The sequence below is a fragment of the Oncorhynchus tshawytscha genome, linkage group LG13 (genome assembly GCF_018296145.1).
Source record: "Oncorhynchus tshawytscha isolate Ot180627B linkage group LG13, Otsh_v2.0, whole genome shotgun sequence".
Classification (NCBI taxonomy): domain Eukaryota; kingdom Metazoa; phylum Chordata; class Actinopteri; order Salmoniformes; family Salmonidae; genus Oncorhynchus; species Oncorhynchus tshawytscha.
The window spans coordinates 61,379,029-61,393,629 of NC_056441.1; the positions used below are offsets into that span (position 1 = coordinate 61,379,029).

Here is a 14,601-nt window from a genome sequence, read left to right on the forward strand (position 1 = left end):
CAGGGACCGACCGAGATTGACCCTGCTTAGCTTCAGAGGCAGCAGTGAGATGCAGGGTGGTATAGAGTAAAGGCCTGGAATGCATCCCACATGGCACAAAACTAGGGCTTTGGTCAAAAGTAGTGCACTATGTAGGGAATAGGGTGCCATTTGGAATGTGAAGTAGAAAACACAACATGTGAGGTGTTGACTAGCAGAACATACAACTCTGAAAATAAACAAACTACAAGTGGAGTGAAAAGAGAGCGACTTTCAACTAAGCAAATTCCCTTCGAGCAATTAAGTTTCTATTCTAATCCATTCTAATTGCATTTGTCTGTGTCAAAATAAACACGCAATATAAACGTTTCATAAACATTTTTTATGTTGTTTAATTAAAAAATCTCATCTCTGGAACTAAACTGAAGCTCAGTCCAGCCAGCTCTCTACAGCAGGTCTGGAGATCAAACCTGAGTCACATGGGCTCCTTCCCAAATGGCATCCTATTCCCTATATAGTGCACTACTTTTGATCAGAGCCCTATGGGGGTTCTGCTAAAAAGTGGTGCACTATATAGGAAATAAGGTGCCATTTAGGATGCAAACATAGTTTTCAACCTTAAACACTAAGGTCATATAGAATAACATTACAGCCATTCAGACACACACAGCACTGTTAAAGCCCAGTAAAACCAGCTTACAGATTAGTACCGTATGAATTACAATAACAATGATGCAATGCTGGAATCAATATAGAAGTTGTAGCATTAAGCCTTTCAAATATACAGTATATACAGATAGTATGCTTGCATGTATGTTTTCACACACACAGATATATACAGACACATGCGTGCACACACAGCATATCTAACATAAAGCATGGCATTTTACATGACTAAAATAACATACAGCTTCCCAGAAGCTTTGAAGAGCTTAAATGTCCTAGACATAACTGTAATACTAAATACTAATGGACATTGGGAGCATCATTCTGTTCTCCTTTCGGTCATAATAATACAAATAATAATAATAATAATAATAATAGGTTAATTATAATAATTTTATAATAACATCCTAATAACGTCTTAATAACATCCTGCACCTAAGAAGGTCTTCTTGTGTCGTTGTGCAGAGAGTCCAGAGAAGCTCCATACTCTCTTCGGTCTCTGTGTTCTGGCATCACATTTCAAGACAGACCAACATGAGCGTTAGTCGTGCACAGTAACAGCAGATCACCTGCTGGGGTTCAACAAACGGTGGTGATTAAACATGTGGAATCGTGGGGAAATAAATAGAAAATGACGACTGATGTTCGGCGGTCAGATGCGATAGGGCGGCCACCCCCTGGTTTTAACCATTCGTCAGCATGGTCTATTTTATTCTTTAGCGCTGCAGCTCTGCCTATTGGCTTCAGGACTCTATGCATATATACTCTTCTAGCACCAGGCATGGTTGGCAGGCCATGGAAGGCATGGATGGGTCTAGCTCCAGACATGTTTGGCAGGCCATGGAAGGCATGGATGGGTCTAGCTCCAGACATGTTTGGCAGGCCATGGAAGGCATGGATGGGTCTAGCTCCAGACATGGTTGGCAGGCCATGGATGGGTCTAGCTCCAGACATGGTTGGCAGGCCATGGAAGGCATGGATGGGTCTAGCTCCAGACATGGATGGAAGGCCATGGAAGCCATGGATGGGTCTAGCTCCAGACATCATTCTCTAGTGTAACAGACGTCACTGTGCTTCCTTGGTATAGCTTCCTCACTCACAAATCCTTACTGGACCAGCATCTTGACAACATCTTAGCCAACTTCGCTACCGAAAAGTTAGCAGTTCGAGAGCACATGTGGAGACATTTCAGGCTGGGGAGTGAGGTTACAAATCCAACTCGGTTACACTAGTTCTAGGCTAAGCAAGGTTGGGTCTAGTTCCCTCCAGGTATGTGTGGGTCTAGCTCTATGGACGGAAGACTCTAATGTCAGATCTTGGTCTCTGGCCCCTCTGTGCTGATTGGTTGGAAGGAGTTGCGAATACGAGCAGCTTCAGCAGCACAGAGGTGACCAAAGGCCTTGTTGTACCACTCTGGACTCCTCCCCCTGGATCAACAACAACACATGGTCAGGTTCAAACAAAACCAACAACAACAACAACTACACAATCTTCTGAAAATAATTAACTATATTTATACAGTATATGCTAAGGTATGTTAGGTGTGGACTCACTTGAGATCCACCCTGCAGATGTGAGTGAGTCTGGACTTCCCAGAGCCGCAGGGTTCTAGAAGGTAGTTGGACTCTAGAACCACGGCCCTCACCCCACCGACCCGGGGACAGTCCTCATGTTCTACAGACACACACACCAATGCGCACGTCCCCTTGGGAAGGTCAGTCCTCCACGACCTGACAGAAAGAGACAGAGAGAGAGACAGAGTCAGCTTCATTCAGTACAGACAGGTAGAACAGACAGGGCTTTATGTTGATGTGTGCTCTACAGAAACAACAAACATAGCATTTAACATGCTCTTGGGGATTCACCTTTCCTCTAAGTTGAAATGTAAATGTCAAAATTCTAAATAGAAACACGCACACGCAAACCCACACACTCACCGTAGGACCAGGAAGTCTCTGCTGGGGTGTGGGGGCATGCGGTTGAGGACATAGTGGAACACCTCAGTGTGTCTGTCCAGAGTCTCAGCTACCTTCCACTGTAGCAGGTCCACATCCCACAGGTGGCGCTCTCGCAGCACGCGGTTCAACAAAACCGAGGGAGGGGCCTCCACTTCCACCGCCACACGCCACTGCCGCAAAGGGTTCCCATCACCCACCTTCTTACAGTAGAGCTCAGTGTTGTCTGAGCTGGTGCAGGACACCCAGCCCTTAGCCTTCTCTCTGGCCTCCTTCAGGAGCTCCTGCAGCCTGCTCTCTACGTAGCTCTGGTACAGGTTCTGCGGTCTGGACTCTGAGTGTGTCTGGCAGGGTCTGGCCTCTGTCTGGTAGGACGCATCGTCCTCCTCCTGCTGTCTACAGAGCTCCTCTAAGGTGGGAGCGTGAAGGTCCGCCTCCACGTACGAGTTCCTGGACTGAGTCACCATCTCGTGGGGAATCTGATTGGTCAGAGAAGAAAGATCAATCAGAGATCAGGTCGCTAAGGATAAGAGTGTCTGATAAAGGACAAAACATGTTTTTAAATGGTTTGATAACACATAAAAGGCAGAAGGTATAATGCTTTATATCTTACCTGTTAGCAGGTACGAGCCTTTATAATGTTTTATAATGAGACTTAGAACATTTTATGACGTCCAATGTATCTAAGGCATCTTAGTAGCATTGTTGATTAGTAATGAAGTATTCTATTCAGGTCTATTACCTCAAACAGTCGGTTGCACTCGATGATCATGTGGGCGAGTCCCTGCGTCGCGGCAAGGTTCTCATTCAGGTCCTTCTGGTCGGGCCGTCCTGTTGTGTACTTCCTCTGCATGGCCCTGAGGATCATGAATAACAGTTACCAACACAGCAGAGGATCATGGGTAATGAGACAATTATGAACACAGCAGCCAGAGTCCATCAGCCGAGGTGCCAAATGAACGCATTAACTTTTTCCCTCTGAATACAGGTAGTTAACCTCCCTCCCACTGAATACAGGTAGTTAACCTCCCTCCCACTGAATACAGGTAGTTAATCTCCCTCCCACTGAATACAGGTAGTTAACCTCCCTCCCACTGAATACAGGTAGTTAACCTCCCTCCCACTGAATACAGGTAGTTAACCTCTCTCCCACTGAATACAGGTAGTTAACCTCTCTCCCACTGAATACAGGTAGTTAACCTCCCTCCCACTGAATACAGGTAGTTAACCTCTCTCCCACTGAATACAGGTAGTTAACCTCTCTCCCACTGAATACAGGTAGTTAACCTCTCTCCCACTGAATACAGGTAGTTAACCTCTCTCCCACTGAATACAGGTAGTTAACCTCCCTCCCACTGAATACAGGTAGTTAACCTCTCTCCCAACCTTAGAGATTAACAGAGTCCACCATGCACCTGAGACACCCACTCGTCACAGCTCCTCTCCCTCTCTCCCACTGAATACAGGTAGTTAACCTCCCTCCCAACCTTAGAGATTAACAGAGTCCACCATGCAGCTGAAACAACCACTCGTCACAGCTCCTCTCCCTCTCTCTCCTGTCCTTCTTCCTTCCCCACCATCCTCTCCCTCTCTCCTTCCTTCCCTGCCATCCTCTCCCTCTCTCCTTCCTTCCCTGCCATCCTCTCCCTCTCTCCTTCCTTCCCTGCCATCCTCTCCCTCTCTCCTTCCCTCCCCGCCATCATATCCCTCTCTCTCCCTCCTCCCCGCCATCCTCTCCCTCCCTCCTCTCCCTCCTCCCCGACATCCTCTCCCTCTCTCCTCTCCCTCCTCCCCGCCATCCTCTCCCTCCTCCCCGCCATCCTCTCCCTCTCTCTCCCTCCTCCCCACCATCCTCTCCTCTCTTCCTCTCCACCATCCTCTCCCTCTACCTCTTCTCCCTCCTCCCCGCCACCCTCTCCCTCTCTCTCCTCTCCCTCCTCCCCGCCATCCTCTCCCTCCTCTCCCTCTTCCCCGCCATCCTCTCCGTCCTCTCCCTCCTCCCCGCCATCCTCTCCCTCTCTCTCCCTCCTCCCCGCCATCCTCTCCTCTCTCTCTCTCCTCTCCCTCTACCTCCTCTCCCAACTCCCCGCCATCCTCTCCCTCTCTCTCCTCTCCCTCCTCCTTGCCATCCTCTCCTCTCTCTCTCCTCTCCCTCCTCCCCGTTATCCTCTCCCTCCTATCCCTTTCTCTCTCCTCTCCCTCTCTCTCTCTCCTCTCCCTCCTCCCTGCCATCTTCTCCCTCTCTCTCCTCCCATCCTCTCCCTCCACCCTGCCATCCTCTCCCTCTCTCCCCTCCATCCCTCTCTCTCTCCTCTCCCTGCCATCCTCTCCCTCTCTCGCTCCTTTCCCTCCCATCCTCTCCCTCTCTCCCTCTCCCTCCCATCCCGCTCTCATCCCTCTCTCCCCTCCCATCCCTCTCTCTCCTCTCCCTCCCATCCCTCTCTCTCCCATCCCTCTCTCTCTCTCTCTCCTCTCCCTCCCTCCCATCCCTCTCCCTCCCTCCCTCCCTCCCTCCCATTCCTCTCCCTCTCTCCCCTCTCCCTCCCCCTCTCCCTCCCATCCCTCTCTCCCCTCTCCCTACCATCCCTCTCTCTCCTCTCCCTCCCATCCCTCTCTCTCTTCTCCCTCCCATCCCTCTCCTCTCCCTCCCACTCTCTCCTATCCCTCCCATCCCCCTCTCCCCTCTCCCTCCCATCCCTCTCCCTCCCTCCCATCCCTCTCTCTCCTTTTCCTCCCATCCCTCTCTCTCCTCTCCCTCCCCTCCCATCCCTCACTCTCCTCTCCCTCCCACTCCTCTCCCTCCCATCCTCTCCCTCCTCCCTGCCATCCTCTCCCTCCTCCCTGCCATTCTCTCCCTCTCTCTCTCCTCTCCATCCTCCCTGCCATCCTCTCTCTCTCCTCTCCCTCCCATCCCTCTCTCCTCTCCCTCCTCCCTCCCATCCTCTCCCTCCTCCCTCCCATCCCTCTCTCTCCCTCTCCCCTCCCATCCTCTCCCCCTCTCTCCCTCTCTCTCCTCCCTCCCATCCTCTCCCTCCCCCCCTCCTCCCTGCCATCCTCTCCCTCTCTCTCTCCTCTCCCTCTTATCCTCTCCCTCCCCCTCCTCCCTGCCATCCTCTCCCTCTCTCTCCTCTCCCTCTTATCCTCTCCCTCCCCCTCCTTCCTGCCATCCTCTCCCTCTCTCTCCTCCCTCCCATCCTCTCCCTCCTCTCTCTCCTCCCTCCCATCCTCTTCCATCCTCTCCCTCTCCTCCCTCCCATCCTCTCCCTCCTCTCCCTCCCCCCGGTCATCTCAACATCTCTCTCTGCATGCTGTCCCTTTGATCCTGTAATCCTTAAAGAATCACTTCCACCAGTTAGTTAAATGAGAGGTTTCTGTTTGTACACAGCGTGATGTCATAAAACACTGTTTTAAAGAGTACCCTGGAACTCCAGAACCTTCTTAATAAAAGCAGGCCAGAACCAAATAGCCAGTCTACTGTAGTTAGTTATTCCACTGTAGTTGACCCCTGATGCCTGAGCCAGATTCCCCCTGGTTAACATCAGTCTTCATAGAGACCTAGTTAGGAGGACATCATCACTGGCGAGTCTAAAAGGAGGGCATACTGTATATAGGATCATTATTTATTATAGAGCACAGCAAGGTGACCCAAATACAAGACCCAGTGGGTTATAGTTGTATCAGTCTATTATACACACTGCTGGAGGAACAGTCCATGGTGCCTCATTTGGTCTTACTTTAGGGCTGATCAGGTGATGTTTGTGTGTGTGTGTGTGTGTGTGTGTGTGTGTGTGTGTGTGTGTGTGTGTGTACCTGGGTGAGAGGTTGTCCTTCTTCAGGATGTTGAGGTGGAACAGGGACGGGGCCAGACACACAGCGATGTTCATGGGAGTCATCTGGTTCTCCTCCACAGAGGAAGTAACATCAGACAGGAAGCAGAGCAGCATCTGGAGCACCTCCCTGTTCTCGTCTGACATCAGCATGATGGCCGTCTGCACAGCCTGCAACCGCTGGTCCTTAGGAACATCTGGAGGGAGGAGAGGGAGGAATAGAAGGAGGAGAGGACAGGAGAGGAGAAGAGAGGAGAGAGAGGGAATGAGAGTGAGACAGAAATAGTGGTTGAAATTTCCAACCATGCGAGAGATACCGTAGTATGATCGGTCTGTCTGTCTGTCTGTCTGTGTGTGTGCGTGGCGCACGCACGTGTTTGTGTGTATCAGTCCTTACACTGGTAGATGTGTAGGAAGGTCTCTCCCAGCTTGCTGGTCAGTAGAGGTTCAGGCAGGTCTCTGAAGAACTGTTTAACCATGTCTGCTACGTCGTACGCCGACTGGTCCTCGTAGCTGACATCATCAGGAGACGACTCATTCATCTGCCTCAGCGCCTGGATACGAGACTTCACACCAGACTTACGGAACAGACCCACCTACAGATGGAGTAGAGCAGAACATTTAGACAGACAGACAGACCTGGTCTAGACACTGACAGGCTGACCGGTTCTACGGAGAGAGAGACTGACAGTCTACAGTCTACTGACAGTCTACCTGGTCTAGACACTGGCTCCTGAGGTATCGGAGGGCCTGCTGCAGACTGAGGGGGAGGGGCTGACCAGAGCGCTGGACGTGAACGATCAGAGGAACACCAAACACATTCTTGTCCTTGTAGTCTGGAACCTTCATCCTCTTCATGAACTTTGGAACTGACCTGACAGAGAGACAACACAGGATGAGTCCCATGTCTACTCACACACACAGGATGAGTCCCATGTCTACTCACACACACAGGATGAGTCCCATGTATACTCACACACAGGAATAGGGTGCAGCCTTGACAGGCTTAGCTTGAATGATTGATAGTGCTCACCAGGTCCATCCGTGTTTGTTGGACATGGAGTATTTCTCCATGATGGCAGTGAGGCGGAGGAGAGAGAACTTCTGCAGCAGGCTGAGCTGACCTGCTGATTGGTTGGTGATCTGGAGCGAGGCCACTGAGTGGCTGAGCCGGTTGGACATCTGGAAGCTGGGCCATCGCAGACTAATGCCAGAGAGAGAGAGGACAACAGTTAGTATACATTACAAATTGCAGATTATTACCTATATAGTGCACTACTTTTGACCAGATCCCCATAGGAAAGTATGCAGGGAAAAGGTGCATTTTGTAGTGAATAGAGTGCCATTTGGGATGCAAGCTTGGACAATGATGTCAACTTGAAGATTTGTAAATGTATCAAACTACTGAAACTGGCCACAAATCATTCACTAGACTTCACCTCTAAAAGGCGGAGTATAAGTATTCAGCACTGTCAGTACGGAAATAACGACAGGATAAGGATTTCTACAAGGAACTAAAAACTGAGATGTTAATAATAATTTGAGGACTATGATTCTTACCGGTTGGGTCTGGTTAGTGATGCTCCCACCCCTGAGTCCCTCCTCTCTCTATGTCCTGTACAGTGAGTCTCATTGAGGGACACGGCGTCTCTGTCCCCGTCACTGGATGTGCTCTGTCCCTCCAGAACAGACGTCCCCTCAAAGTCCAGCGTGATCTGGCTGGATGACTTCAGACCTGCAGGCTGGATCCCCTGTCCGTCCAGGCCTGCAGAGGGCAGAATGTTCTTGGACCAGCGGTCCACTATCTGCTGCAGGCCGTTGACATGCTGCAGGATGTCATCCAGGTGGGGGAACAGGTCTTCCTTCTCCAGGTCCAGCAGGTCTCCAGTAGAGGCATAGAGGTGAGACCCAGGGACGTTGTCGTACACACTGATCCTACTGCCCCGTGGGCAGAACTGGGTGAGCGGACGGTGGTAGAACTCCCTCGGGTTATAGGTAGGGTGGGGGTTGGACTGGGGCTCCAGGGGGTTGACGTGGTCGCTGTGGCGGGGGACAGAGGGCCCCAGGATGGGGGAGAGGCTCTCTATGGACAGGGCCTTGGGGAAGGTGCCAGGCTTGTGGTCTTTGGGGATGTGGACCACCAGGTTCTCGTAGGAGCGGAACTCGTTACGCTGATTGTGTTCGGCCACACCCCTCTTCCCCTGGGCCACGCCACCGATCCGCTGCAGGCTGGAGAACATGGCCAAGTCCTCCAGATACATGCCACTGCGCTTGGCGTCGGACCGGTCCGTCCGCTGGGAGTGGGGCTTCCTCTCCTTCAGACTGGGGGATGAGACAGTGCTGCCGCTGGAGTGGCTGCCCTCGCTGCTGGAGGGGCACTGGGGGGTTAGCCCTAGGATAGGTCCCCCAGTGGTTACCTCTGCCCCCGACCTGTCCCCATTGGTGATCTCCACGCAGCGCAGCGTCTTCAGGGCCTCTGGCTCTGTCTGCAATACCGGAGCGCTGATCACCAGCTTCTTGCAATGCCCCCTACCCAGTGTGCCCCGGGAACGTAGTGTCTCCATGCGGTGCAGGAAGTCCTTGGCTCGGGTCCTTCCGGCGCGGCCGTTTTTGGCGGGCAGCGAGCCGTAGTAGGGGAGGTGCTTAGGGAGGTGTGGTAGGGTAAGGGAGGTGGAGTCAGGTTCAGGCATCGCTGCAGAGTCGTAGTAATTCCGGTTAGAGCTGTCGGAGTCCTCTGTGCTCACAGCCTGGTGGCCACTCCCCCCACTGCTCTCACTGTGGAGAGATGAGACCTCTGGTTCGCTGAGGTCAGTTAGAACACTCTCGCTACTGGTGGTGGTCTGCAGGCCCTGCCCCTCACCCTCCCTGGGACTATGCCCCTCCCCCTTTAGTCTGGACCAGCGGCGGCTCGTCCACTCAAACGTCCATCTGTCACTGATGGCAAACAGGTCCTCCTCATCAGAGTCTTCACTCTGAATACACAGGAAGACAACACAAAATCAATTATCAACACATGATCACCTAGTCAGGTAGAAATCTAAACCTGTTAACAGTTACATAAACACACTCATCTGAGTCTTTCCTCTGGACACACAGGAAGGGAGAAGACCCATAGCGCTGTCAGTACACCGTTATCAACACATGGTAACAAGATACAATCCGACTGATTGGTTGTAGTTATAAGCTGATGGGACAGCTGTATCTAGATATTTTGATTGTGAGATCTGTGAGGGTGTGACATCACAGCCTGTCTGTATCTGTATCTGCTCCAGGAAGGAGAGGCAAATGTCATTTGCGTTTTTTTCCAAACAGTAAAAAACGGAGCCAGAGGATGTGTCTGTTCAGTTATAATCACATTACAGTTCTATATCGATCACATATGACGATATGACGATATAACAGCACTTATCTGGTTCTACAGCCATAAATAAACCAATAGGAAACATCCTGAAGCCTAGAGGGGCTTCCCTCCACACTGAAGGAAGAGGTGATGGGTGCGTCCCAAATGGCACCCTATTCCTTATACTACACTTCTTTTGATCAGGGCACTGGTCAGAAGTAGTACCGCCTTTAGGGAATACAACAATGGACAGATCTCACATATCACAGGATCTGAGTTAGAGGGATGGAAGGATAGAGGGATGGAAGGATAGAGGGATGGAAGGATAGAGGGATGGAAGGATAGAGGAATGGAAGGATAGAGGAATGGAAGGATAGAGGGATGGAAGGATAGAGGGATGGAAGGATAGAGGAATGGAAGGATAGAGGGATGGAAGGATAGAGGGATGGAAGGATAGAGGGATGGAAGGATAGAGGGATGGAAGGATAGAGGGCTAAGAGGAAGAGTAGTTTTGTGTTGGCCAATATCTTCAATATTTATTAGCATAATACCTTAGAAAGGTATACATAATATCCTTTGACTAAAGCTGTTATACATTTATCACTGCGCAACTGAACAGAATCATAGCGGTCATAATATAGAATACTATAATAATAATTAAAACCTCGACTGTACCTTTTTCTTAGGGAGGTTGACGTCTAGTTTCATAGAGGCACACTTGTTCAAGGTGTTGAGTCGCCTGGAAGAGAAACAAGCCAAATGGATGTAAACAATAACATCAGAGTTCATCCTTCTCTCTGAGAGAAGGCACCAGGAATAGACACAGTCAGCCAGTGTAGTTCGATCTGTTTTCCAGTCCAGGAGCTAAATGACTGTGGGGCTGACGACTACACAGCCAGGACAGTCCAAACCTAATCATGCCTGCTAACTGTGGCTAATAGCTTAATGGGCAGATGCTCTGGCCTCTCTATCTTCCTGCCTGTCTGTCTGCTTCTGGCCTCTCTCTCCCTGACAGGGACCTAATTGGTGAAGACTGCTGAGGTCCCGAAGGGCTGAGGGTAGCCTGCTGTGGTAGTCATTAGTCTATTCGCCTGTGGTTCACAGAAATTCTCCAGCAACACCTAACGGACTAGTCTATGTTGCTTCCTCAGCTGCACACAGACTTCTTGTTCATGCTCCCTCTTAGTCACTCTCTCCTTCTATCCAGTAGAATTCATAAACACAAAGGAAACTAAGTTCATGTTGATATTATTGGGGCTAACCAGCTTTTGCTAATTGCTAATGTAACAATGGGAATTTACAATATATCTCACAAACAGAAGGAGAGTAAGGGCCTGTGGGACAGCTAGTCTGGCTGAGAGTAGGGGAGTAGGAGCCTGTGGGACGGCTAGCATGGCTGAGAGTAGGGGAGTAGGGGTCTGTGGGACAGCTAGTCTGGCTGAGAGTAGGAGAGTAAGGGCCTGTGGGACAGCTAGCCTGGCAGAAAGTAGGGGAGTAGGGGTCTGTGGGAGAGCTAGCATGGCTGAGAGTAGGGGAGTAGGAGCCTGTGGGACAGCTAGTCTGGCTGAGAGTAGGAGAGTATGGGCCTGTGGGACAGCTAGTCTGGCTGAGAGTAGGGGAGTAGGGGCCTGTGGGACAGCTAGTCAGGCTGAGAGTAGGGAGTAGGGGCATGTGGGACAGCTAGTCTGGCTGAGAGTAGGGGCCTGTGGAACAGCTAGTCTGGCTGAGAGCAGGGGAATATGGGCCTGTGGGACAGCTAGTCTGGCTGAGACTAGGGGAGTAGGGGGCTGTGAGACAGCTTGCTAGCTGAGAGTAGGGGCCTGTGGGACAGCTAGTCTGGCTGAGAGTAGGGGAGTAGGAGCCTGTGGGACAGCTAGTCTGGCTGAGAGTAAGGGAGTATGGGCCTGTGGGACAGCTAGTCTGACTGAGAGTAAGGGAGTATGGGCCTGTGGGACAGCTAGTCTGGCTGAGAGTAAGGGAGTATGGGCCTGTGGGACAGCTAGTCTGGCTGAGAGTAAGGGAGTATGGGCCTGTGGGACAGCTAGTCTGGCTGAGAGTAGGGGCCTGTGGGACAGCTAGCTAGCTGACAGTAGGGCAGGCTGGCCTATTGTAGAGGTAAATAAGGCAGAGACAATCAGGCCAACAAGCTGCCCTGCCTAAAGCAACAACGACAAGAACTACAGAGGAAAACATAACAACACATTCCTAACCAATCCCACGGAAAAAGGACAAAATAGTGCTCGATGGAAGATTTGTGGTATGACAGTCATAATGTTTTACCACCCCAGATGCTGTCCCATGCAGGGTTCATGTGGATTCAGTGACAGTGAAAAGCCCAAGACGTGCATGTAAATTAAGGCAGGCCTCCGCACCTCTCTGATTCAGAGGGGTTGGGTTAAATGCAGAAGACACATTTCAGTTGAATGCATTCAGTTGTACAACTTACTATGTATCCACCTTTCTCTTTCCCTTTCCCAGATGTAGCAGAGTTAGACGAGGCTAGCCTCCTCCTGCTGCACTGGAGCCACCAGGATACAGTAGGGCTGGAGATCTGTGTCCCAAATGGTACCCTTTTCCCTATATAGTACACTACTTTGACAAGGGCCCATAGAGCTCTAGTTAAATGTATGGCACTATAGGGAATAGGTTGCCATTTCAGGTTAGTTCCCATGGCCCTTACAGAAGCTGTTGGAGCGTGTAGAGAGTGTTGAGGGCCCCTAACTTCTCAAGACTAAAAAGCTTTGACTATAGAGCATAATAGAGCCTGAATAACCAGGGATCAAAGAGAAAACAGCAGTGGAGAGTGTGACATACTGTATCTATCTGTTCCTCTCAGCTCCATGGTCACTGTGAAGGCAGGAAGTGTTACTCTGCTCACCACACAGTGACAGGCAAACAGCATGTTTACCAGTCTCCCCTGGCTCCAGGTGACCATAAAGAAGAGTCAGGGATGGTGTATGGGGGTGACACTCACAGGGAGGCAGAGTCACAGGGAGGTGGGAGCTGGGAGGCATTGTCTCCAGGGCTAGTTTGGAATGCAGATGAGTTGCTTAAGTGTTGTTTAGCGTCACAGTGTGTTAGGTTGTGAAGGCAGCCCTTCCCTCCTCCTACCTTGGTTTCATCCCAAATAGCACCCTATTCCCTTTGTAGTGCACTATTTCGACAAATTCCTATGGGCCCTGGACAAAAGTAGTGCACTTATATAAGGAATAGGGTGCCATTGCAGACGCAGACCTTCTCTCTGCTGACCGTCTCTGGGGAAAGTTTCCATAGCAATATAGGGCAACATGGGGAACTAAAGGGCTGTTTTGAAACCAATCAGAGACAGTTAATGTCTTGGCATAGCAGAGGGGAAACAATGGTGAGGTTGAGCTTGACGACTAGTCTTGCCAGACAGAAGCAGGTTAAAATGGGCACAGACATAACTATTGATTTTCTGGTTCATGAGTCAATTAGACAATGCCCATTTCAATTTTATCTTACCATAAAATAAAGTTATTTTACTATATTTAAGCTAGCTGGCTAACGCATTGATCTTACTTTGCAGTATACCCCTCTGGTCTGTTCCACATCGATGGAACAGTAGTGGAGAGGGTAGTAAGTTGTGTTCCTCGGCGTACACATCACAGACAAACTGAATTGGTCCACCCACACAGACAGCATCGTGAAGAAGGCGCAGCAGCGCCTCTTCAACCTCAGGAGGCTGAAGAAATTCGGCTTGTCACCAAAAGCACTCACAAACTTCTACAGATGCACAATCGAGAGCATCCCGTCGGGCTGTATCACCGCCTGGTACGGCAACTGCTCCGCCCAACCGTAAGGCAAACTACCTGCCCTCCAGGACACCTACACCACCCGATGTCACAGGAAGGCCATAAAGATCATCAAGGACAACAACCACCCGAGCCACTGCCTGTTCACCCCGCTATCATCCAGAAGGCGAGGTCAGTACAGGTGCATCAAAGCAGGGACCGAGAGACTGAAAAACAGCTTCTATCTCAAGGCCATCAGACTGTTAAACAGCCACCACTAACATTGAGTGGCTGCTGCCAACACACTGACTCAACTCCAGCCACTTTAATAATGGGAATTGATGTAAAATATATCACTAGCCACTTTAAACAATGCTACTTAATATAATGTTTACATACCCTACATTATTTATCTCATATGTATACGTATATACTGTACTCTATATCATCTACTGCATCTTTATGAAATACATGTCTCACTAGCCACTTTAAACTATGCCACTTTGTTTACATACTTATCTCATATGTATATACTGTACTCAATACCATCTACTGTATCTTGCCTATGCTGCTCTGTACCATCACTCATTCATATATCTTTTTGTACATATTCTTTATCCCTTTACACTTGTGTGTATAAGGTAGTAGTTTTAGAATTGTTAGCTAGATTACTCGTTGGTTATTACTGCATTGTCGGAACTAGAAGCACAAGCATTTCGCTACACTCGCATTAACATCTGCTAACCATGTGTATGTGACAAATAATATTTGATTTGATTTGATTTGATTTGGGCTAATCTGTTGTGTTGCTGTTTTTTTCTGTGACGTCTGTTTAGTAAAGGACTCCTAGATGCGTGAGTGACGTCTGTTTAGTAAAGGACTCCTAGATGCGTGAGTGACGTCTGTTTAGTAAAGGACTCCTAGATGCGTGAGTGACGTCTGTTTAGTAAAGGACTCCTAGATGCGTGAGTGACGTCTGTTTAGTAAAGGACTCTAGATGCGTGAGTGACGTCTGTTTAGTAAAGGACTCCTAGATGCGTGAGTGACGTCTGTTTAGTAAAGGACTCCTAGATGCGTGAGTG

At 49.9% G+C, this 14,601-nt stretch overlaps 1 protein-coding gene across 5 annotated transcripts in view; it reads right to left on the bottom strand.

Moving 5' to 3' along the window:
- Positions 1–353: 353 nt before the first annotated feature.
- LOC112265433 (stAR-related lipid transfer protein 13) overlaps positions 354–14,601 on the bottom strand; it is a 94,665-nt gene continuing 80,417 nt past the window's right edge. For all 5 annotated transcript variants that reach the window (XM_024442720.2, XM_024442723.2, XM_024442721.2 and 2 more), the window contains 10 exons: positions 10,443–10,506; positions 7,988–9,399; positions 7,461–7,631; positions 7,142–7,301; positions 6,825–7,023; positions 6,411–6,624; positions 3,343–3,457; positions 2,583–3,079; positions 2,199–2,375; positions 354–2,072 (listed from right to left, as the gene is read on the bottom strand). In XM_024442720.2, coding sequence (XP_024298488.1) covers positions 1,955–2,072; positions 2,199–2,375; positions 2,583–3,079; positions 3,343–3,457; positions 6,411–6,624; positions 6,825–7,023; positions 7,142–7,301; positions 7,461–7,631; positions 7,988–9,399; positions 10,443–10,506 — 3,127 coding nt within the window. In that variant the 3' untranslated portion in view covers positions 354–1,954. The remainder of the gene's footprint in view (positions 2,073–2,198; positions 2,376–2,582; positions 3,080–3,342; positions 3,458–6,410; positions 6,625–6,824; positions 7,024–7,141; positions 7,302–7,460; positions 7,632–7,987; positions 9,400–10,442; positions 10,507–14,601) is intronic.